Source organism: Folsomia candida, unplaced genomic scaffold (assembly GCF_002217175.1).
Source record: "Folsomia candida strain VU population unplaced genomic scaffold, ASM221717v1 Fcan01_Sc001, whole genome shotgun sequence".
Classification (NCBI taxonomy): Eukaryota; Metazoa; Arthropoda; class Collembola; order Entomobryomorpha; family Isotomidae; genus Folsomia; species Folsomia candida.
In genome coordinates this window covers 5,913,340-5,938,883 of record NW_019091193.1, presented here as the reverse complement: position 1 = coordinate 5,938,883, position 25,544 = coordinate 5,913,340, and the positions used below count along the sequence as shown (strand labels likewise).

The window sequence follows — 25,544 nt, the reverse complement described above, 5'->3', positions numbered from 1 at the left end:
GTCCGAATTGATTTATTTTATCGTTTATACTCATTAATTTGACATCGGCGATCGATCATATTGTTTCCATATGCATATTTCTACATGCATGTATGAAGGGTTCGGAAAAAGTTTCCCAACTTTCTCATGCAAAAAAGGAAAGCTTATTTCTCAAAACGTTGAGACGCGAGGAACTTAATTTTTTCTTAGCATTTGGTCTTTCCATCATCTATGTACATATGTTGACCACGTCGTATCTTCTCTTCAACGAATAAAATAAAAATATTCCAAGGTTGAATTTGATTACACATGTGTACTGCCAGCAACAAACGGAACGAGAATTGTTAAACATTGATCGGGTGTAGAATGGGCAATTATTAAGTAGATGGGAGCTACTTTATGTGAAGATTATACCCATTAATTAGTATCCGTTGGTCATTTTTTTATTTACCCAAATTTTTGTGAGCGACGTCACGTCATAGATGGGCGTGTCCAGTGGCTGGCAAATTTTTTTGAATCTGAGGTGTCCGTGGTATACATACGAGTATGTATGTATATACATACTATGCTGCTATCAATTTGTGCTGATAAATCTACCGCCACTTTATTAAATCTGTTTGCTTCCCAAAATAAGCTTTAGAGTTTTGAGTATATAATTCCGTGGTTGCCTAGATATAAATATTTAAATAAGAGCTTACTCAACATTGCAGTAATTTTTTAGCTCGTAATGTACGGTATACGTCAGCTTTATTTTTTATACCCGTGGCCCAAAAACACAATAAATAAATCATACGTTCACCTATTAAATGTTGCAAATGTCAAACTATATAAAAGGCTATGTAGTTTCGCATAACCCAGTCGGAGCAAAAACACACATTAATAATTACTAAAAATAATTGGGAATGACTTTGACAATTTTGAATATTAAATTGCAACCCGTGTCGAACTTTACCATATTAAACAGTTTCCTTGTCCTTAAAAACCCTGTCAAGATAAACATGAAGATCTTAAAATTCATAAAATCTGTGAAGCATAATCCACCATCCTTACGAATATACGATGCACTTCAACACTTCGCTATATTTAGTGAAGCTCAATATTTTCAATATTTCACGTGGGATCGGTCGTCATGGAAACCATATCCAACCAGAAAGCAAAACCTGATCCCGTGGTACTTTATGTCCTTGGTTATCATCCTGGCCACAATTTCATACACTTTAATCGTATTCAAGGAAATCCTTTCGTATCAAAAAGATCCGGAAATTACACTCATTCCGATTCTCATGTTTCTCCTGCACGTTGTTGTTTACGGTTTCGATGTGGTTGTGATTGTTACGCTTATCTCCAAAGTGCAGGAACTCTGCTTCGTTTTGGGAAATCTGCAAAATATGAAGGATTGCATGAATGGGGGTGATGGTAAGACGTTAAATTTTGTATTCTAAATATTTTCTAGCACTGTATTGAATACGGCACGACTCCGAAGTCTGAAGGTTTGAGACTATAGTTTAACTCTGATTATCATAAGCAGTTACATACGATTATATGTACTGATTATGTGCAGATTATATGTACTGATACAAACTAATTGTAAGGGTGACTTTCTGCCAAGTTTCGCAATACGTTACTTAATATACAAATTGCATAATTCAAAATCGCGCATACTTAATATTGCATAATCGAAGTAATCGCTATAACCTTCGGTATACGTAAAATTATGTTTATATGTATTAAAGCACACTTATCCAAATAGAAATTCATGTTAATCCACAATGTGCATTAACATAGTTAATATGTAACCTGGCAAAATTTTGCCTCTTTTAATTTTGTTTAACGACTTCTTTTTAATTTATCCAGGGGATGAAGAACCCAAACTAATCGGATTACTACTTCACGCCATGATTCCAGCTCCAATTGCGACAACTTTTGTTTTTTGCAGCGTTCCACTTATTCTTCCACACGTCGATCCAACCTACTTTCTTTTTCGAAATATATCTTCACTTTCATCAATTCCGATTCTATTTTGCAGACTGTTTATCATATCAATTTCAACATTACACGGCTCTGTACTAATCTATACTTGCATCATATACGGAACTAATATCTACTTGATGTTTCACATTTCTTTGAAGTCAATGATAAATCAGAAACTTTTTGAAGATGTTAAATACCAAGAGGAAAATGGTACAAGTACAATTACCGACTTCAAAATTTTAATCCGAGTTTCAAAATTTGGCCTAAAATTTGGAAGAATTCCCTCCTTCGCTAGAAATTTGCTAAAGTATCGGCAACTTCAAGTCATGATTACAATCCTGAATCAGATCGCTTTCGTGATTCTGCCATTTTCAATGATGGTCTTGCTCGTCTGCTGTGTCGCGTGTGGATACATGTTGATCAAACTGACGGGATCGGTGCCATTTCCGATCACTCTGCTGTCAATGTTTGTCATATGCTTGTTCGTCACGTTGGTCCATTTCATGGTTCCGTTAATGGTCGAAGTAACAGTCAGATCGAACGATTTTATCAGACTTTGGAAACTTCGCAGGGTTTCGGCGTACAGGAGGAAGCAATTGGAGAGTTTTCGACTGATTAGGATATCAATTGGACCATTCGGCTATGTAACGAAGGGATTGAAGATACTGTGTTTTTCGTTAGCATTGTACCATACTGTGTCAATGGTTGTTTTACTTTAAGCTGGACATGTATGTGCATAAATGGTGCAAGGGTGTGTGCTGCAGAATAATTAAATAATGTAGTATCCAAATAAGTTAGGCTTTCTTTCAATTTTTATTACGACATTTTATCTAGTTTAAAAAAGTGCTTGAAGAGTTCTGGTTGTGATCGATAGCTAAATTGCTCAGTATATATTCAGTTTTATGTATGTACATATGTACAAGACATGTCTTAATGTTTCAATTTTTTTACTTACCAATATCTTTATGATTTTAAAATACGAATATATAAATAGTTATACAGCTAACCACGCCATTGCCATTCTACTATTTACATACTCAAAAATGATGTACACATGCCCAAATATATATTTTGTCCTACGTAAAATATATGTGATACGATAACGTGTGTGTAACTATAATATGACAATAATAAATTTTATCGTTGGAGATAAACCGTCCGGATATTTGTAAAAGTTTTAATAATTTGTGATTTTACGGCGAATATTATGTAAATTATAGGATATTCCTCGAACGCTTAATTCGAAATTATAAATACATTTATTTCAGTGCAAGATTTTGAACTTTGATTTTATTCCAAATATTGAGTAGTTAGTTTCAGGAAATTTACTTATTTATTGAGGATCCCCTTTGACAACGTATAATTCCAAAAGTTTTTTAGTGGATGGAAACGTCCGCACAATTTCTGTAGTATTGGTTTGACCCCTCCCCAAACCAAGACCATTGCAAAACACACCTGTCGCACGTTAGTCCTAAAAATAATGAGAATAATAATTATTTTCCAAATCTTATTCCTTTGTTTAACCGCATGAATTTATATACAAACCTGGAGGAAGGATGACGCTCGTTCGAAGATTCTGGTTACCTCCGATGTCCTCTCGGGTACCACCGGATGCAAAGGTCAGCAAATATTGGTTAAAACACGTTTCACTCTCTTGACCTGTCACGCTGTAAGGACAGATTCTGAACTCATGCCAACCATTGTGGTTAACAGCGATGAAAACTTCGATTGGCACGGTCTGTAAAAAAATCATAAAATTCATAAAATTCAGGGAGGGGATTACATAGTAACGATTTTAAGAGAAACGGTACACACCTGGCCAACGGTATAATTTCTGGTGATAATTCCTCGCTCGTATTCACCTGTTTTTTTAGAAATTAATTTTTAAATGCATACATATGAATTTTAAAATCGAAATTTAGCATACCTCCAATTTCATGCTTTCTCGGTCTTGGGTCCAAAAGACTGTCACCGCAAAGTCCACAAGCCCCAACGTACGGGTCAGTCACCTAAATACATAGGTAAATAAATTATAAATTTCTTAAAAAATCATCAATTAAAATAATATCATTAAATTATGTATTTTTAAAAATAAACTACGCACGTCTCGCCCACCACAGAGGAGTTCCTGATCATCAGCTTGATGTCCAGGATTCGCCCAAGCGTATTCTGGCAGCCTCCAAAGCGAGCCTCTCTGTGGGGGATCGACGACACGGCCGTGACCTGCAACCTGCTGACCGGCCAAAACGGTCAAGGAAAGTACGATAAGTATTAATTTCATTTTTTTCAAAATTTCCGAATTTCTCTCGAACTAAATATGTAAATATTTATATGTCTATCTGAACGATTAGCAAACACAACTGTATCCAGGATCAGACTATCCTTCAAATTTATACGAATGTGAAGTGTCGGGCGCAGAAAGAGGCAGCTTATCTATCACTAATTAATTCGTGCACCTACTTGAGCGGCTTGTCATCCATGTGGAAATAGGCATCCACAACGCATGATTAATTGGCACTTATTTAATATCTTTCCTAATTTTACTACGCAGTGTATTTGATGAGCTCATTGTGTGTGTATTTCGAGTCATTCTTGTAGATTGTAATCGTTCCAAAATTAATTAATCTAATAGATCACATCACATGACAATGGGATGCTTCGCTGGAATGTGATTCCCAAACGGGACATGCTACACAGCCAATTGTTTTGAATATGGGACCATTGAGGTGCAAGCATCATGCCGCAATCACATGATAGATAAGCCCGGAGTTGATTGACAATTTCAATTGAAAATGTAGCAATTAGTTATGATTGGATCATGTGGGGGCTTGTTTGTCTAAGTTTTACACAGTGATGATAAAATGGTAAATAGTGTATAAATACTTGTGGTCAAGTTGCACCTCACGCAGTCAAAAGACAGAACGACACATCCTAAATTTTTGTACAGCAGCAAGATTTATTTACATTGCAAAATGTTCAAGTTATCATTCGCCGTGCTTGTTGGCATTGTCCTCTCTGCCAATTCAGCGTCTCTTCCAGGATCATCATTGACGAAGTATGTTGGCCCCAAAGCTTCCCAGGGACCACTGGCTTTGTCAGGATTTACTGATTGTGGTAATTAAAAATGATACGATAATTAATAATAATAAGGAGAAAATAAGTAATTATTACTTTTATTTAATCTGTAGGAGTTGCCACTCTTGTTGATGTCACCTTGTCGGGATGTGCATCCGCCCCATGCACATTGAATGCTGGAAGCTCATACACGCTTGATGTCACGTTTAGACCACGTATGTAAAATAATTTAATTCGATGTATTATTTATTTTTGAAGAACTTTATTATGTTACGATTTCTAAGTTCAGAATAATATGACTAAAAAAGTCGTTACGAACATAATTTAAAACATGAATTGTATAATGTAGGGGACTTCCACTGGGACATGTCACATAGGGCCATCCTTTTGAGGGACACTCAACTCCTAGAACTTTCTGACGGACCAATTCCTGACAGCACGATTGATCCTGCACAAGTTTACGTCTTTTCGTACACATTCAACGCGGCATCATCTCACATGGGGGTACGATGAGACATTTTGATAGTAAATACATATGCAGTACGAACTAATATGTTTTTGTACTTGCAGCAAGGCGAATTCCGACTGAAAACTTACCAAAATTACGTGCACGAACTCTGCTTGGTCATCCCAATCAATATCGTTTAGGAATGTTAAGCTCCTCTCGGTTGGACTTCAGAAATACAAACGAAATCTTTCATTTCTCAAAATTTAGTATGTAATAAAATTGTGAGCATCGTAGAAGGACGAACCATTTTTTTCTTATTTAAGTGAAATAATTATGCTTGCAAGTCGAAGCTTGGACTAAAGCCACTTGCCACATGAGCAAAATTAGTTTTTATAAAATAAAAACGTTATATTTTTCATAAGCTAAGACATATATACATATGTTCATAAATATGCATTTATTTCATACTCTTCGTTCTTTATAGTTGAGCCTTGAAATCATTACATATACTGAGGATGAGGGTATTCATTATTTTTTCGTATCCTTAGTATTTTTCGTATCGTAAAATAACTTACGATGCTTACGAGATTTTGTAAGCGTCGTAAGATTTTCTCATCGAAAATCACGTTACTACGCTTACGATTTTTACGAAACCTGAACCCTTGTTTTATCTTCGTAAACTATTTTACGATACTAAGGATACAAAAAAATAACGAATACCCTCACTATTTACTATCCGTACATATAACGGCGATACATACGTACATACATAGATATATGTATGCTGACAAACATATTAAATAAACAGTGATATGTAAATATGAAGAAGGCATTCGGTTTTAAATTTTCCACTAGTAATTTACACCCACACACATATGTACATAGGCTGAAATTGAAGAAATGCTATACGGAAAACTACCCACTACAGGATGTGGATAGCTTTTGCACGAAATCCTGTTGACCAAGTTTTCTATTGCTTTAAAGTGTTTGCATGTATGTACTTCTTATGTAGTTCGCGATAAAATATAAATATTGATCAATAAAAAAACACTAGTTTGAAACACTTATCTTATCCAAGGTCATATCGATCCGATCGTTGTTATGGTAACTGTGCCCATACAAATCAAAATTAAAACAGTTCTGACACGAAGGAGCGTCTCTTATGTATCATTCCAACAGATAACGCACAACTTCTTTGCTTGGCGTCATGCTTGCCACTTTTAATTTTCTGGCCCTTCTTGTGGGGTCAGCCGGCGCTGCAAAACTGAGCAACCAAGTAATCGCCAAGACCAAGGAAGAGCTTGACTACATTACGAAGGACAACTCAAAATGCGAAGGTACATACATATTTTAAAGTTGGATTAAAAAATGAAATTGCATCAATTTTAAATTTCCCTCATCAGTTTGCAGGGTCGTTACGAACAAGCTCGGGGATCAATTTATCGAAACGGGTCGCCACTACCAGGTAATTGAAAAAGGGTACAATTTTGAACTAAGAGACGCTGCACCTCAATTGGACTACGGTAAGAGCCAGCTCCGCCTAATCGAATCAACGGAACGAACATGTCTCCAACTGTTCCACGCTCACATGGAATATGAGAAAAAGCTAAATGACACCAAGAGGGCGTACAGATACGAAGAGATTCAGCTTTTCAAGGGAAAATGCGACCAGGTAAGTATACCGATTATTTTAATAAACAATAAAAGTGGGTAGCGTCAAATTAAGTAAGTTTTTTTTATTTTTCATCAGTTTGTGGAACGGTGGGAAGATGAGATTGAGGTGTGGTACTTGGAGCATGAAGGGTCCGGGATGTCCTTGCAGGACTACTTGTGCAGGGGAGTGGTGTTAAAGCAAAGGAACAGCCAGACATGCTTGGGGCCAAGAAAGAAGGTGAAGACGGTTGGACGCAAGAGACCGGACGTTGTGGAGTATGATCCAAGTCCTGGACAAAGTTTGGAGGAAGATGAGCTAATTAATTAGGAAAACAACTAAGGAAAACATTTACATATATTGATATATAATTAAATATATGTACACATCTGCGTATATACATGATTTCATGCTTAGCTAGCTGCGGCTATTCATAATTGGCTTGCCCGTTAGGTATGTACATATTCTTTAACATTATAATTGTTCTCAGATTCTTGTACATACCTATGTGTACGGTACACACAAACCTATCTATGTATTCCTACGTGGCTTATCGAATTGTTTGGCAAATAGTTTTCTTAAATTATGTGTAAATCATATTTTTATCAAATGCGAAGCTAAGCATAGCATAGCATGTTACACATTCATTGCTACATATATGTACAATCATAAGTAATTAAGCAAATGTAGATCACCTGTACATTAACTATTTCACTATATGACACTTAAAATAAATACATAAATCTTGAATATTTAGACAAGTACATACATCCAATTTTATTAATTATGAATCCCAAATCAAATCCATCACAAATGTGCATGAAAAAAGGTGTTGGACACTGATGTATAAGTATGTACATTCATACATACATATGTATGTATATCATGCATGCGTTTCTGTATAAGAACATATTCCTTTGTCTCATATTTACGCCATGGAAGTTTAATTCCCCATCACCCTTCCTGAAAAAACTAACATTAATCAATATTGGCCACACAAGACGAACACATGCATATCCCCGATTACTAGCAATTATGCAATTGAATTAAGAAAAGAACAATAGCAAATCCACGCTTTTAAGCTGACGTGTATATTTGTCGTCCTTCCCCCTTCTTTTCTGGTTTAGCTTCATTTCATTCCCCATATCCTTCCGTTTCACTTCCCCACAAACTTATGTATACTAATTTCTCTGCAAAATGATTAATTTCTGGATAACTAGCATTTTCATCATAATAAGTTTTTTGATCCAAATTACTTCATCTCGTCACGAATGCTTTCCATCCGCTATCGTCAACCTGGTGCAAGATTGGAACACGTTGCACATCTTTGTGGAATTTGACTCCACTTTGCTAGCCGAGGGGAAGGAATTTATCTCGGAAAACTGTTGGAATCCAGTCCTGGAGAATTATTTGATTGAAATTGAGGAATTGCGAAGGTAAATTAAGCATGATTGATTTACTTTTGAAATACATACAACTTCAATTTTGAAATAATTGAAGGTTGGGAAATTCCGTATCCGTGGATATTTCTCGGAAACATGTGAATATCAGCAAATTTCTTGGAAAATCGACTGCTATCTTGTACCCAATGCCTTCGAGGGATGCTGAAAAAATTGCGGGATCGATTAGGAAATTGCTAACTCGCTTAAAATCTAAAAAGCTAGACCCTGTTTATCTGTTTATCCATCTCGAAATGGTTATCGCGGATCATGAAACATTTGCCAGAACGTTGGGGCCAATTGGGCTGAGATTTTTGGGACAAATATTCTTCATATCGCATGGACGCGTATATCTTGCCTGCTCCTCGTGGGATGGAAGTATCAGCGTGATTCCTCTCTTTGATAAGAACTTAAAGAATAAATATGACGAGGACGAAATCTGGGAGTTGTGGATTAATCACAACCATCGTCGAGAAGAAACTGCGTGAATATAGAAATTCCAAATTGAAATTTTCTAGAGATTATTAAATAACGATACCGTTTTTGAACAAAAATAGTTTGTAATAACTATTTGAAGTGAAATCATTCTTGTTTTTCGATTTCTAAAATTTTCCCTGAAGATGATACAATTGTAGTATCGAAAGCTCGGAATAAAAATATATATCTGCATTAAAACAATCATGTCGTCCGATAACTCTAATTCTAATTGTTAAATAAGTAGTTTATGATATATGTAATAATGAATTGTATTATGTGATCTTTATTACAAACGTGCATAAATTTTTTTTAATAGTCATACTATAGATGCATTTATGAAAATTGGTATTTTTACATTTTACATATATACTTACCTTAGGAGAAACCACGGACAACAAATGTTTATGCACCCTGGTAAAGCATGTATTTTCATGCATAAATAACAGAATTAGACTCATCAACTATCGACCCATTGCCATTCATGCCTAACAATTGAATTATTTGTTAATTTATTTAATTTATGAAGTTCTCAGACTTTGCTTGATCATCATTTGAGAAAAAATCCTGTCGAAAATAAGTATTTGTTTCTTTTTAGGAAAAAATTAAATTATTCGTCTATTTAAATAAATATGTATGTCGCTTCTTCTAACCTATGCGTACGTACTTAATGATACTAATCTTAAATGCTGAACTTGATTTGTACCAATTTTCTTCTTTGTGCATACATTGACAAAGTTAATCACGCTACCAAAAAAATCTATTGTCGACAGTTTTCGCAATAATTCTTAACTGATTTTGAGGAACATTTACGTCGCAGAGTTTGTCTCCTGCCGGTGGATTGTCGAGAAACTGGATGCTATTTTTTCCATGTTGAAAATAGAACATTGTCACATTTGTGGATCGTTCCACTCCGAGAAATTGTCTGAATTTCTTGTAAGCATATTTGATGCCCCGAGACGCTTTGTGTCCCGTGTTCCTGCCCGATCGGGTCTGACAGTAAAGTCGCAGCGTGAGGAAATAAATTATCTCCAGTATGCTGAGAACGCTGAACCCCATGCAAAGTCCGAGAAGACCACCAGTGTTGGCTAAGCACGAAATAAATTATTTGAATAATGCCTAAACTAATTGTTGTGGATTAAGTTAACGTTCTTATTTAACGTCTTACAAACTAAGTCGATGAAACCGTACAGCTCTTTTCTCTGCCTCGGGTGGGTATTATCCGCCATATAATGGACGTGAAGGATGGACACGTTTTTACCAACCCTGTCAAGAACAGAAGAAATTATTCGCATATAATAGCATTTTCATTACAAGTAGGTATCATTAACATGGAAGCAAAGTTTGCATGTTTGCCAAAAATTTGACGTGATTTTCGAACGTTCGCATTTCAGTTTTTAAGTAATTATCAAAATTTCAAGAAAATATCAATATTGCGATTTGAATTTGGAAACTCATAATGGAAAATTGCGAACTAACCATGACGCATTTGTCCTGTTTGTGTACTCCCACAGAGGAATGTCCCCCCGAATGGGCATGAAGCTAGTTCGCATTTTGAATTCGATATCTGTGCAACTGGGGAGACACATTTTGCATCTTCCTTGCAATCCCTCTTGTAAAATGTCCCCTGTAACGTGTAACAAAACAAGTCGTTTGTATTTCTAACATGATAAACTATTTACGCCATAATGACACCAAATAATTTTTTTTTAAATCGATGATTACATAGCTAACGAATTTTTGCCAAACTGAAAACATTATGCAAATTTTTGCAAACAAGCTCAGCGGCAAACCAGATAAAATATGTACTTCAAATTAAGTCATTTAAATTTTCTATCATTCATTACGTTTATGTATCAAATAGTAAACCCGGATGAGGAAAATTAATTTTGCATGGATTTTCAGAATGATTACTTACTAAGAATTGTCTCAGTACAATTGTATTTTTTAACTCCACAAATATATTCTTCTTCGCTCCCTGTTGGAAGATAGAAAAATATTAAAATATTTAATATTCTAATATTAAAATGGGGCCTTAAATAAAAGTTAGTTGCAAGAAAATTACTCGGCATGTAGTAGCGAATGCATTTACACTCGTTATACGTTATGTTTGCAATGCATTCGTTTTCACAGTTGGACATTGTGTAGTATTTATAGTACTTGAGGGAAAATTCTTGGCCGAAGTAACAGTTACGATTTTCCTGCAACAAAATTAGATTGGTGTTAGTTAATATCACCAGCATAATTCACGATTAAAAATGTAGTTAAGATCAAATTTTATGATGCACTATGTACATAACGCCATGCTTACAAGTGGAAAATCTTGAATCTCACTTCCAGCCGTGACAACGTCAGGTTCGATTTTTAGATAGGTCTCAGTATTCGGTTTAATGGGGACTCCTTTATCAGCCACGTTCGGAAAATCGAAAGGAAGATGAGCCAATGCCTGGAAATTTCTAAATCTATTATCTAATTACCAGCAACTATGTAAAAAATACACAATTAACCTTACCATGAATCCAACGGAATCAGTATTCGTGCAGAAATAACTTTCCTCGTCCGGATTCAGCAGGACTGACAGTCCCCGTTGTTTTCCCAGGTCGGCGTTGCCTGTGCGGGAATTTCGGTCGTGTTCCGAACCTTTGTACGTATTCATTTTCAAATGATCCCTCCTCTTCTAGAATCATGTTGTCCGTATCCAAGTTTAGTGACTTCCAGTCTTCAATTCTGGTAGGGTCGTCTCGAGAATCATTTCTTTTAAACAAAATATCCAAATAGCCAAAGGATATATTGAAATTAGTTTGACAATCTTACCTCAAATTCATCAACAAAGACATCGGAGCCATATTAAAGACACAGCAGTAGCCAAAATCAGTCTCAATTTCATCAAACAAATCGCTGCAATTCATAACATCGCCTCCCCACATGCAGAGAAGGATCATCTCGTCACATTTTTGAGTAACCTATTTATTTGGAAAACATTCTTTATCCTGAATTAAATTGAAATAAATTTCGAGTTTTACATCTCTTAAAAGGTGAACAATACGCTGACCAGCTTTTGTCCCAAACGATATATTTCTATCCGTTTTAAATTTAACGACGTGGTCAATAAGATCTTTTCGCACAGCGCCGCCTTCGAGGGAAAGGTTGAAGGAATCGGTGAATGTCATGGTTGACTCACAAATATGATTTAAAAAATAAAGATCATGATTTGCTTCACGATTTGTTGGATTATCAATAACCAGTCTGCAGAATAGTGAATATTTAATATGAATGCATTTCATGCAATTAAAATTAATTTACATATTTTTACTGACTTTTCGTACTCCTCGGCCTTCGATTTCTGCACATTGTTCGTGTTGCAGATCGTGATTGCAGGAAATGGCAAGAGATTAATTCTGGTATCTTTTGGTTGGAATACTGTGATTACTGGGGTGAGGCGGTACTTGTCCCAGATTTGGAAGATCAAAACGGTAGCAAATCCGACCGACACGAGAAACGCGATAATCCAAAAGATTCTGCACAAAATGAAGAAAATTAATTGGATATGCACATATTTATGTAACTACAATTGAATATTTACCTTTCCACCAAGTGACGCTTAGGCTGTCCAATAAATCGTAGACCGTGTAAACTGCTGTCCATGCAGTACTGTGAGGTCGGTTCCCACCAGTCCAAGTCTTTCAGAAATACCCCATCTGTTACTTTGAGGTCAAGCTGGTGTGACTTTGAGTTCAGTATGGTCATCATTGTTGCAGTTTTAATCACAGTCTTTTTCAATGAAATTAAATGTGCATACCCGTAGTCGAAGTTCTCAACTAAAGTCGGGCATTGTGGGTTATCGAGTATAACTGGAATCTATGTACACGTGCCAAAAATAATTTCAGTCGCAATTTTTAATGCAATAATTCACTGGAACGAAACTCATAACCACAGAACGAAATGGATGACCACCTTTAATAAAAGATTCATAATTGTTGTTCTCTAACAGTTCGATAAATTTCTTTCTTAGCTTCTAGGTTACTGGGCTACGTATGTATGTAGGTATGTGCATATGTACATGCATGCATACGTCACGTTAACCTACATAGGTACTTATTTATGGAAGTGGTCATATTTAGATAAATACGTTTTGACAGTATACTTATCATCGGTAATTAATTTGTTCTTCAGCAGGATTTTTGAGAAAAACATGCACCAATATGTCAATTTTTACTATATGCTGCAATTATATTTTGCCTACGCTATACACATAAATACATTTACATACATTTAAGTCATTTATCCATATGTATATGTAAATACATATATCACAGAGTTTGTATGGGTAATGTTTACACCGCACAGTTTACGTTGTTAAAGCTTACAAAAACCTATCAGTACAGCTTTGCTTAGCCCGAACCAGGAATGATTAGTAAACCCATGTTTGTCAGTAGTTTTCTATGAAATTATGTGCTATTTTGCACTAATTCTTCCAGCAATCCTTCGTATTACTAGGCTCCAAATTCTAAAAATATTTACTATCCCTTCCCTTGACTACTTCCTAGTGGAGGTCGTCTCTATAGCCCCCCTGGTTAATTTTTGTTCATATTTAACTTCATGTTACTTCGTGAAAAAGCAGTATGGATCTCAGGTCCAAATTTCAGCTTTCTATGTTAATTTCTGAAAATCGGTGGGGGTCACCCCATAGGGTCCCTCTGGATGAAAATTTTACCAATTTCACTTCATATTCTTCCATTACGGACCATTAGCAGCCTCTATGCCAAATTTCAGCTCGATTGGATGATTTTGAAAAATCGGTATGGGTCACCCCCTCGGGTACCTCGGGTTGACAAATTTTCCAATTTCACTTCATATTCTTTCATTAGGAGCCATTAGCAACCTGTGTACCAAATTTGAGCTTTCTATGACGATTTTGAAATTTTGGTGCATTATACCCCACCCACTCCGATGACCCCCACCGGTCAACCACTGGACCAATGTCACCCATCTTCGAACTCGTTTCCTAACTTTGTCCAATATGCATATAGTAAAAATTTCAAGTCAATCGGTCAACTCGTTCGAGAGTTATCGAAAGACAGACGGACAGACAGACAGACGGACATGACAATTACATAAGCCCTGGTTCGGGCTAAAAAGTAAGTCAAAAACTGACTGCACAAGAGTCGTAAATTTAAAAATCCTAACATAACAGAAATTCGAAACCATAACCCCGGACAGAGTGCACCTATGTATGTATATAATTAAATGCACACATGTAAATTACTCATTGTAAGTAGGCCAGAACCTCATGATACACATAGATACATGCCTACATATGTAGATATTTGTATATGTATGTAAGTGCCCATTCTTTATTTCATTTGGCCTTAGTTTTTCGTGGGATTATCCGATTGATTTCTTCACAAATCTCACGAGAAAATACAAATATTTCACAACCTTGCAGAAGCTAAATTTCATTCGTACTCTTTATAATCACCAACCAAGTGACACATGTTGCATGACAAATTTTGCACACTTCGTGGTTAAAAATATCGGTTGACTATAACATTCAACTATGTGCGATCGCATCCATATGTACAAGATGATGGAAACACATATTTTTGATCGTGTCGACACGGAAGTGTCGACAATGTGGGCATGTCGACATTGTTCAATTACGCCGAAATTCAAAACCTGATGCCTTTGAATGGGGGAAGAGTGGGTCTACCGTTTTAGCAGGGGATGAATCTTGAGAATGTGTGTCATCTTATCCCCCAAACAGCTAAGCTCTATCGATCCACCTAGCGAAGTTATAAGCGGTTGAAAAGGGCCGAAAAGGGGGGTTTTGCAAGTGTCGCCATACTGCGCCCGGCATTGTGGTAGACCAAATGCTTTCAAATTTGGAATGTAAGCTACACACACATAGACCTACAGTCTCAGCCACAGTATAATGTCAAAGGTCAAGCGGGGGGCCACTTCGCCCCCCAGGGGGTGTGGCCCAACGAAATTTCACTGAGGGTCATTCCAACCCTCAGGATAGAAGAGCATATACAAATTTTTGCAAAAAAATGTCTGGAGAATTTCCGGAATTGCCCCCATAAGGCCGCCGCACTGTGGCACATGAAGAAATCGACCTGGGTACGTGCATATTTACTTTCACCGCCCAATATGTGTGTGGGTGTGGGTGTTTAATATCGCAAATATGGGTAGGTTTCTGGTTGGCTCATCACCATACGTCGGATATGAATGAAAAATGACTTTTTCCATTTATTGATCTACAGTCGCCAAACTTTCTGAGAATGTTTATGGTCACTAGTAGGTCACGTAGGTCAAAGCATATTTTCTCATATTAGTCATATTTTCGGGTGTTAGGACATATTCATATTCCCGATCATATTTCGGGTTTTTTTTCGTTCATTTTGGGTTACTCCAGGAGTTATGGTAATGTACCTGATGTCGAAAATCGATTTTTGTGTATTCCTTCAAGTATGTGTTAGAGGACCTTAAAATATGAACGAAAATCATTTTCCCCGAATTTTTGAGGTTTCAATAGGGCTGATAAGAGGGGGTGTGGCTTCCGTTGAGATACCACCTTTACGCAGCCGCTATTGCACGCAGGGGCTCCAAATTTCACACATAGCTACTAGAGGCCATTAGAATTGCGGGTCTTTTTATCTTTTGTTGAAATTAGGTCACTGTGACCTTTTTTAGGTCAAAATGTGCATTATGTCAAATTTTTCTGCAGATCGTCTCTCATAGCCCCATAAATGGGGCATCATTAGAAAGGTCTCGGCAAGAGGAGTCAGAATATATTTACTTCGTGGGGTCAGGGACCACCCCCTGTTATTTTAGAACAGAAGAATGAGAATTTTCTATCTCTCCAGATTTTAACACTGCAGCAGATAGGGGAGCTAACATAGAAATAGATGGGCAAAACTCGAAAATATTGTTCTGCCTCTGGAACACCAGGGAGTGGTCCCAGACCCCACAAAGTATATATATTCTTAATCCTCTTTCCGAGACCTTTCCAACCATACCCCATTTATGGGGTTATCTAAGACGTCTGTTTTTCAGACAAATATGCTGCGGATTTTGACCTAAAAACGGTCAACTTGACCTAATTTCAAAAAAAGAAAAAAAGACCCGCAATTGTATTGGCCTATGGTAGCTTTATGTGAAATTTGAAGCCCCTGAGTGCAATAGCGGCTGCAAAAAGGTGGTATCTCAACGGAAACCACACCCCCTCCTACCAGCCCCATTCAGACTTTATAAATTCCGGGAAAATGATTTTTCTGCATATTTTAAGGTCCTCTAACACACAGTTGAAGGATTTCAAAAAAATCGATTTTCGACATCAGGTCCATTACCATAACTCATGGAGTAACCCTTTTATCATTTTTGGCCAAATTCTAAGATTTGGCAACCAAATCGACGGAAAATGACAAAAAATTCAGTTTTCTCACAATTATTCATTGTGAGAAACTTTCAGAAATTTACGTTCACTTTCGCCTAAGGTGATTTAATTCATTGGGAATGAATTAAAGCACCCCAGAATTTGTTTAATTGATAAAAATTTAGCATTACAAGAAAATATATCAAAAAATTAAGCCAAAAATTTGAAAAATAAAGTCATTTTTATGGTCATATTTTGGGGATTTTTACGGTCATTTTTTGAGGTTTTATCATTCATTCATATCCGACGTCTGCTCATGAGGTACGCTCGTGAAGTACGTATGCAAGTGAGGGACATTCAGGTATCTATTTCTATCCACGTGTTTAGATACATAAGTCGAATGACACGCAAACTGCAATGAAAATTAAAAACATGTACATATTTATTTGTATTTGTGTGGTGTACACACGTATCGATGCTATTTGTCATGCAGTTGAGTCAAATACATAATATGCATAAATATATAACATATGCATACATATATATTGCCTTAAAATCAATAGGTACATATATGCGTTCATATGTATGCAGGCTGCATACCTTATATTATATTTATACAGTTTTGGCAGTTCACGATTAACGTACCTAACTTAATTAATACCCTTATTCAGTTACTTACTGTTCTAAGATTGATTACATAAATTTCTACATAATACCATTATCGCTGATTAATATGCTTAAATTCGTTCTCAAATAGTTGTATCCATTCTTCCTTCAATTTGTTATCCTTCCCTTTGTACTTTATTTTTGTCCATAATTTTGATATGAATTCCTTGCCTTTTAAGCAAAAATAAACTAATATGCCCCTAACCCTAGCATAATCTTCTCTCAAATAAATAATTATTGCCACACACAAAAGCGCAGCATGCACAATGAACAATAATCCAATTGATTCAGACAATTTAAGTTTCCTAAACTGCTGGCATCCTTCGCCACAATCTTCTTCAAACCTCTCCTTGTTCAGACGTCTCACAAAATGCGTCCATCTCATATTCAAATACCAACTCCAAATCCAACTTTCCAAATGCCAGACAAAAATCCTACGAAATTCGGTAGAAACCAGCAACGGACCATAGAGTTGCAAACGAACCGATACTGACATCAAAGCCTGCTCAGTCACGAAACAGGAAACCTTATCCGTTCGAATTTTTACCTCAGTCTTGTCCAACTTGGTAAAAATTTCGTCCTGAATGGGAATGTGTCCTTTGTCTTTTGCGAGTCTGTTAAACCATGCGTATTTTAAAGTGTCATCAAAAACATTGATTTCCTTGTCAATATAGATATCATCTGGGGTTAACGGTCTCCCCATAGTTTTATTGTAGTACTTTCCCACTAAAAATTCTACAAAGGGGAAATTCGATCGATCTGGGATAACCATTTTATACCCCGCGTCTTCTAATTCTTTCAAAGTTTCGTACATGAGAATATTCAGTGGTGCTGTCAGCGAGGTGGTTGTAAAAGATTCATAATGATAGGAAAGAAACGAAATAAAGATTAATGTGGGAAACGTGAAAAACCCGAAATTCTCGATTTTTCTTATCGGGACGTAGATGAAGTAGAAAATGACGTCAAACGATACCCAAAATGAACGGCGCACAAGGCCAAACAAAATTACTGATGTTATCAAAAGGAACCAGATTTCCCAGTCGAACGGAGTGACGAACCAAGTCCACGTGGGTGCAGTGAAAGTCTTTTCCTCAACACAGTAAAGTGAATGCATCGTCCGCTGCAAACCGCCGGCAAGGAGGGCGTGGTCATAGTCCGAGATGTTGTCGACGGCGCCCATCTCCAGCGTTCCTAAGCAGATGAGGAGCGCGGCCCAGGAAGAGTCGTCGTATGGAGAGCACGCAGGAACGACTGAAATAGATTAGACATGTATTTGCATAAAATATGAATTTTGTACTAAATCGCTAAAGTAAAATTACGCTTCGAAATCATAAGCGCAGCCATGAGAGGGTGGGCATTCTATACAAATATGTATATGAAATTCCCGCCCTGTTATGAGTGCTATGTTCCAAATTCACTCTTCTAGATATATCAAATTGCGCCACTATTTTAGTTTATGATGTATAGTGAAAGTAATGCACTAAAGGATACATAAATAATTAGGAAAATGTAGGTAATCAGTTTTTCGAAGAGGTTTATTTTCTATTATTTTGCTTATGTTAATTTTGTCGTATTGTTCAGCAACAGAAAAAAATCTGAACAGTTTCCTGGTAGGCATATTATTTTCCCAAAACCGAATAAATTCTCAGAAAATTTTCCAATGAATTTAGAGTCTCAATTTGAAACTATTAATATTTGCTTACTGTTCAGCCAATTACTTTAAACTATATACTTTCGACTTCAGAGCAAACATCGCATGAAATGCTTACCTTCTATCTTCGAAATATTGACTTTCTCCATAGCAAGTTGTAGCATCACTAATAACGAATTCTCACATTTTGGCTCAGAACCAAAATATTTCTCACATTGTGTCAGCCTCGGGTTTTCTTCAAACTCTTCGGGAGTTGGGATTCTTTCGGCCACCTGAAAAAGCTGTAAGACTCCGTCATGCCCATTAGAATTTAATTCTACGTGAAGACGAAGTAGGGTGACCGGATCACTATTCAATTCAACCCTCGAAAACCGTCTACTTTCATGACACGTGTAGCACAAAATGTGTCCCGATGTCAAGGTAATCATGTCACCGTCTGTCGCCTCAGATGATACCCCCAAGAAAACTAAAGGACACATAAATCTTGGTTCTGGAATCAAGTTCTGATCGTGAAAAGCATTTAAGAAATATTGCAAATGTCCTGCCCCCACCAGACCGTAGAACAGAACTCTGAAACTAGAATCCGTTCCATATCCGGTGCGTGTAATCAGGTAATGAAGACTTTCTAACGTTTCGGAAGGCAGCAGAATGAACAGTTTGTTGTTTGGCGAAAATTTTCTCATCGTTCGGAAATAAAATAATTCTCGCTCGGCCAGGAATGATTCAAGAGTTTCCGTACAAAAAGAAAAATAGGATTGTACTGTTTTGACATGGTCAAGCTGAAAGTTAGAAATAACGTATGATTCCAACTTCCTTATGGGGGAACAACTTCGGAAATTTAGTTCATAGTTGCGTGGTAAATGTGAAATCAAGTCTGCCCAGCTAAATTGGGTGTATGAAGACAACGACGATGATGTTATCAGTAGTAGAAGAATTTGTATTGTTGATAAGGTCATGACAGATGCGGTATTCATTTTTTTTGCAAACATATTTGATCTGTTCTATGGATAAAATATTTTCTATGTGATAGTATCTGTAAAAACTATTGGAAAATGATCTGTTATTCGTCTTGATGTCTGATCGGAAATAAAATGTCATATATGATATTGTCTGTTTTGGCAAATGATAATTATATGTGTACGCATTTGGAGGAAACGACTATTTGGTTTTTGCTACATAGATACATAATTATTTTTCTATATATTAGAAGCCAAGTCCTTCCATACATAAATATTGGGATATTTAGTAAATACACTGCTGTTCTGACATTTCGTGACCGGACCCGTTGGATTATTTTTTATGTGTAATGTGTCAACCTCGTTATTTTCTGCCAATATTAACGAGGATATTTAAATAGCATGAAAATTTTTCGGAATAAAATAGCAATAATGAGATATAAATATTTAGTTGATGATACGTACATATATAAATACATACATACTTAAGCTAATGGTAAGTATTTTACTAGTTCCTATGCATACTACAACATTCTTCATGCCTATAATTTTGTTTCATATGTAAATACATGGAAGGCAGTAATTTACGTTCTAAAAGCTACAGGAAATTGAAATTAAATTAATCCTTTAACGTCATTGGATATCAGATTATAAATCTGGTTTGCATCCGGGACGATGTGCACAAATCTATGGCTATTTAATTTTTCCTTTCTGCATACCAGATGAACTGACATGATTTTCAAATATTTAAAAAATTTGGTTATTATTGAAGTTTGAAGAGTCAAAACTCCAATAATTATGAAAACTTCTCTATAATACATAAATTAGTTTTAAATTGAGTTTATTTATTTTTTTAGTCGCTCAACTCGCGCAGAATGACCATGCATATGTACATGCATATTACATTTGCATTTACAAATACGTTTACATATATACGTAGATAACAAGACGTTGATAAATGAAAACTGAAGAGTATTACGCAATTGTTCGAAGGAATATCTTTATTTCATCCCTGCCTTGAGAAATTGCGTAATGTGGATATATGTACACAATTTATAGATAATCTTAACGTAGGTAAATAATCCTCAGGGATTTATTTATGAAATTTATACAGAAATTTTTATGTGATCTCTCATCCCGTAAATTTCAGACTCCGTGAAGACTTGGAAAAGCCCAAACAAGACGGAATCTGTTATGTCGAAGTATTCTTCCAAGTTTTTGTCCAGTGGAAAATATTTGACAATAATCTCCTTCAATTTCATGTAGTCGTTGATATTATTCCTGTAAATCAGAAACGGTTTCGACATAAATTACATGAACTATTGGCATGACGTTGAAAATATTTGACAAAAAAGAGCTCACTTAAGAATGCTGATTTCCTCTTCCAGTGCAACCTGTAGTTCCACTCCCCTCTTCACCTTGTACATGACGTTGCCATTTTCTTCGCCAATTCGAATATCCTTTTGTAGTCCTAAAATATCATTAAAGGCTCCAGAAATTTCGTCAACTGTGGCAAGAAATCGGCGGAAAATTGGATTTTCTGTCACTTTCCTGGGAACGATTGCGTCTCGTATGACCGCCATTACGTTCACCATGTGAGCTATTGTCCCGTCCTAAAAAATGTAAGAAGGAAATTTTCAAATTTCTAAATTTCCAAAATTATGTAAATACTTCAATTTCATTTATTAGGGTTTTGGCTCACCGACGAGCGAAGGTATCGATGCGTGTTTGCCGAACATTCCTCAATATCTCCACTTTTAAACAATAGTCCTGCCAGTGCAGATTCTAAAACCTTGTTAAAGAAAAACGCTTGCTTTCGAGAATTTCCTCGAGCTCCAAAAATACAGGCGGAGTCGTTTGTTAGCTCAAAAGCTGCACCGACAAGCATTGCGGCAAATTTGTTGCCATGAATTTCTTTCATTTTGAAGATTTTTTGATGAACTTCCTCGTCTACGAGGAAAAATGTGTATGTTAAAAATTGCAATTTACATAAGTATGAGTGTAAAGATTTTGTATGTATAAGTTTTTAAACAAAACTTACCCATGTAATCGAGATCTCTTTCATATACGTCATCCATTAAGGACTTGAAGACTTCGAAACCGTCTCTTAAATCATTAAAATCGTAGTCATAAAATAGTTGGGTGTCATCAACAAAGAAGTCGATTAGGAGGGCGACGGATATTGCCCTAACCAAGGGGTAAAATTGATCTGAATCCGGTGAGATTTGAGGACAGCAATATTTGACGTAAGAGACGGAATGCGACGTGATTTTTGAAGCAGTTCCTTTCTTCATGACGACGGGGAATTGATTTTCCAGCCAGGCCGAGACTTTTTTGATTACAGACTCCGTCTGCGTTAGGAGAACGTCTTGTTCTGTGGAATACATAATTTAGAAATTATTGTAATCAAAGTTACTTCCTTTGAGAAAATTCGCTTGAATGAATGTTTGTACATAGTATTTATAACATCTTTGAACGTATTTACACAATTTTTCTGTAAATATATATATGTACATGATTTTCTAAATTACATACGAAATAAAATCTTCTCGCGATGGGGTGACAAATGTGCAAAGACAAATCTGCAAACGACAAATGTGCAAAGACATTTGTGCAAACGATAAATGTGCAACCTGACAAATGTGCAGCCCGATAAATGTGCAAACGATAAATGTGCAACCGATAAATGTGCAGGAATTTTTCCAACAAATAGTGCAATATATCTTGATATAATTTACACTTCAAATCAAATTACATCTTATCAAAAAACTAAGAATTCTGAAACATTAATTTTGTGGTGAAGCTTATGAAGCTGGAGATCATATAATGGAGATTCTATACTTATTAAATATTACTAATCATAATTATAACGGGGTTGACCCCTGTCAATTTTATAATAAAATTCCCGTGCCGAATCACTGTAATGCTAACCTTACATTTATGTAATGCTAAATTTAGCTAGTGACAATTAAACTTTAGTTAGGGACACCCCTCGGGGACAGAATTTAAAATGACAGCAAATAAGTAAATCCCGAATTATTTCATTGAAATTTAGAATTTTTATATGTACAAAATTCCAGCCTATACGATAGGCTAAAATTCACGAATTCACGAAGATGTATGTACCAGGAAATTTATGCACCATAAAAATATAATTTAGTAAAATATGAAGTTAACAATAAATTAATACTGCTCAATATAAGATCTACAGCTTCAACAGACATCATACGGGATGCCACCACAAAATTAATGTTTCAAATTTAAGTTTTTGAGGAGATGTAATTTGATTTCATGTTTAAATTATATCAAGATATATTGCACCATTTGTTGGAAAAATTCCTGCATATTTATCGGTTGCACATTTATCGTTTGCACATTTATCGGGCTGCACATTTGTCAGGTTGCACATTTATCATTTGCACAAACGTCTTTGCACATTTGTCGTTTGCACATTTGTCTTTGCACATTGGTCGGGCCACCCTTCTCGCAAAGCTACTGGGCGTACTCACAACAATCGTCGGAAATGTCTCAAGTCGAGCATACCAAGTACATATACAAATGCATATGTACCTATTTTGTAACGCGTAAGGTTCACCAAAATTTGCAAGTTTGCAAACCTTTATGCTAGAAAATTACTATGGGGTGTGTAAATTGATCTAAAAAATGGTCATGCTTTTATTTCGCAAATAATTGGACCTAAGTTTTGATACGAGAAAACACATTTCCGTGAGTACGTCCACTGTCAACATAACATCGCCTGGGTCTTTGTATTTAATAAAATTTGGTAAAATGCCAAATGCCGACACTTTACATAACTCATATTCATATATAGTTTACCGTTTTTTAGCAATGTAAAAAATATGCCGCCTGAATTTATTCAGCATTATTGGCAAAGATTTGCGGATTTTTCCAGCCCACGGACCCCAGCCCGTGGGAGTCCAGCCCACCATTTCCAGCCCGTGATTAACTCCAGCCCGCGATCTCCAGCCCACCAACTCCAGCCCTTAATTATCTCCAGCCGTAATTATTTCCAGCCCATAAATATCTCCTGCCCCAATACATAAATGAATATCAAAACGTGGTTTCGAGTATGCTTAGTCCTTGTGCCACCACACAAGCTGGAAAACCGAGTAGTCAGCAAGGGAGCCACACCCATGTACCCCTTTTTGGGTTATAGTGCAAAAAGCAATCATTATGTACATCTGGAGAGAAAATCCAATCGAGCTGAAATTTGGCAAAGCGGCTGCTGTTGACCCCTAATAAAAGAATATGAAGTGAAATTGGTAAATTTTTTGTCTACAGCGACCCTATGGGGTGACCCATACCGATTTTTAGAAATAGTAAGAAGTTAAAATTCGGCAGGGTGATAGTTAGTGGATTCTCATGAAATAATAGGAAGTCAAATATGAACAAAAAGTAACCAGAGGTACTAACGGGTGACCAACACCGATTTCTAAGAGTTTATACATTCAGCTCAAATTTAGTATGGAGTCGTAAAATAAATTGCAAATTAGAATATAGGAGGGTTAAATTTCAAAATTTTTGAAAAGAAAATTTTAAGAAACTTGAGTTTTCTAATAAATCCTGGTTCGAGCTAAGCAAAGCAACTCCAGCCGTAATTATTTCCAGCCTGGAAATAATTACGGCTGGAGATCGCGGGCTGGAGTTAATCACGGGCTGGAAATGGTGGGCTGGACTCCCACGGGCTGGGGTCCGTGGGCTGGAGTCTTCCGCACACCATTGGCAAATTTTTAATCTGCATACAAACTCACCTTCGTTTGACAAGTCCTGGAAATTTTTCCTATAAACTTTTGGAAGGAAGAAGGGTAACTCAAAGTCTAACTTTGGCACACATTCGAGACGGGCTTTAACCTTGTCACTATATTTATCAGAAACTTGTTTGATATCGATGGAAACTTGGACATTTATTGATTCCATGCTTAGCAAATCAAATTCGAACAGTTTTACAAATCGTAATCCTCGTTTCATATGAAGAGTTGAAAATGAACTGAACTGGAAATGGGCAAGTTACGCATTTTGTATTTAAAAGTTTGGCCATGATTGCGCAACTTTGCACCAAAATTTGATGCGTTGTTACATTTCCTACTTGGATGAAATTGGCATGCTGGTAATCCCTACTAGAAAATATCTGTAATTGACTTGAGTCATTACACCTGTGGGAATTAGACAAGAGAAGAAACCCATTTCAGCCCCAGTCACGAAATAATGTTGGTCATTAAGGATTTTAAAACGAAGCCGAGGCAACCCTGGGATATTTGGGAAGTAAGGAAATTTAACGTGACGTAATTCTATTGGCATGATTACTTCTTTATGTGTTGCATAAAAATGATGCAGGAATTACGGCGGAATTGAGTGAATTTAATAGTTGAATGGAATTGTGCAAACAGGAGTTGAGTCAAGTTCAAGTTTTTGTGAGACTACTATTATACTTACAGATCTTGTGCTGGACCCTCAAGATCTACACATATACATACATTGTACATGCACACATACGCATGGTTCTCATTTACATAATAGTTGTTATTTCTTTGTAATGAGTTTAGTGTCCAGCCTAAATAATGGCTGGAGATCAAATGTTTAAACACAATTTTAGACTCATAGCAGAGATAATTTTCCATCAAGAACTGCGAAATTGTGACGGATTCATCATTCCAAAAAAAATATTTGCAATGCACAGGCCAGCTGAGGTTATAAATTTGTACATATAAACAAACAAATACATATTACGTAACTTACATAACCTGTAATTCGACATATTATCTGGGTACCATAATTTTGCGATACGAGATAAATGTTGTCAATTTGGGATGGGCATTGACGTCATTGAAATTGTACACA

General features: G+C 36.3%; 6 protein-coding genes across 6 annotated transcripts; 3 read left to right on the top strand and 3 right to left on the bottom strand.

Moving 5' to 3' along the window:
- The first annotated feature begins 979 nt into the window (after positions 1-979).
- Positions 980-2,907, top strand: LOC118435783. Its single transcript, XM_035852200.1, has 2 exons — positions 980-1,395; positions 1,834-2,907. Exons 1-2 carry the CDS (start codon positions 1,158-1,160, stop codon positions 2,667-2,669), a joined length of 1,074 nt encoding a protein of 357 aa, XP_035708093.1. The 5' UTR covers positions 980-1,157; the 3' UTR covers positions 2,670-2,907.
- Positions 2,908-3,190: 283 nt separating this feature from the next.
- On the bottom strand, positions 3,191-4,325 carry LOC110846572. Its single transcript, XM_022093372.2, has 5 exons — positions 4,055-4,325; positions 3,878-3,959; positions 3,766-3,812; positions 3,496-3,688; positions 3,191-3,421 (listed from the first exon to the last, which is right to left on the bottom strand). The coding sequence occupies exons 1-5, from the start codon at positions 4,229-4,231 to the stop codon at positions 3,327-3,329; spliced, it is 594 nt and encodes a 197-aa protein (XP_021949064.1). The 5' UTR covers positions 4,232-4,325; the 3' UTR covers positions 3,191-3,326.
- A 514-nt stretch (positions 4,326-4,839) lies between these two features.
- LOC110846581 lies at positions 4,840-5,776 on the top strand. The gene is made up of 4 exons (XM_022093386.2): positions 4,840-5,064; positions 5,139-5,240; positions 5,375-5,529; positions 5,596-5,776. Exons 1-4 carry the CDS (start codon positions 4,923-4,925, stop codon positions 5,671-5,673), a joined length of 477 nt encoding a protein of 158 aa, XP_021949078.1. The 5' UTR covers positions 4,840-4,922; the 3' UTR covers positions 5,674-5,776.
- Positions 5,777-6,636: 860 nt separating this feature from the next.
- On the top strand, positions 6,637-7,880 carry LOC110859943 (protein canopy homolog 3). Its single transcript, XM_022109021.2, has 3 exons — positions 6,637-6,810; positions 6,877-7,145; positions 7,224-7,880. The coding sequence occupies exons 1-3, from the start codon at positions 6,681-6,683 to the stop codon at positions 7,452-7,454; spliced, it is 630 nt and encodes a 209-aa protein (XP_021964713.1). The 5' UTR covers positions 6,637-6,680; the 3' UTR covers positions 7,455-7,880.
- Positions 7,881-9,512: 1,632 nt separating this feature from the next.
- On the bottom strand, positions 9,513-13,195 carry LOC118435811 (pickpocket protein 28-like). Its single transcript, XM_035852240.1, is given in 12 exon segments — positions 9,513-10,125; positions 10,206-10,303; positions 10,517-10,664; positions 10,956-11,015; positions 11,103-11,238; positions 11,349-11,483; positions 11,550-11,668; positions 11,670-11,791; positions 11,852-12,000; positions 12,061-12,283; positions 12,355-12,555; positions 12,621-13,195. Coding segments are annotated over 12 exon segments (1,899 nt in total). The 5' UTR covers positions 12,788-13,195; the 3' UTR covers positions 9,513-9,784.
- A 7,309-nt stretch (positions 13,196-20,504) lies between these two features.
- LOC118434183 lies at positions 20,505-24,687 on the bottom strand. Its single transcript, XM_035847053.1, has 5 exons — positions 24,458-24,687; positions 21,727-22,059; positions 21,388-21,635; positions 21,048-21,298; positions 20,505-20,966 (listed from the first exon to the last, which is right to left on the bottom strand). Exons 1-5 carry the CDS (start codon positions 24,672-24,674, stop codon positions 20,792-20,794), a joined length of 1,224 nt encoding a protein of 407 aa, XP_035702946.1. The 5' UTR covers positions 24,675-24,687; the 3' UTR covers positions 20,505-20,791.
- Between the last annotated feature and the right edge of the window lie 857 nt (positions 24,688-25,544).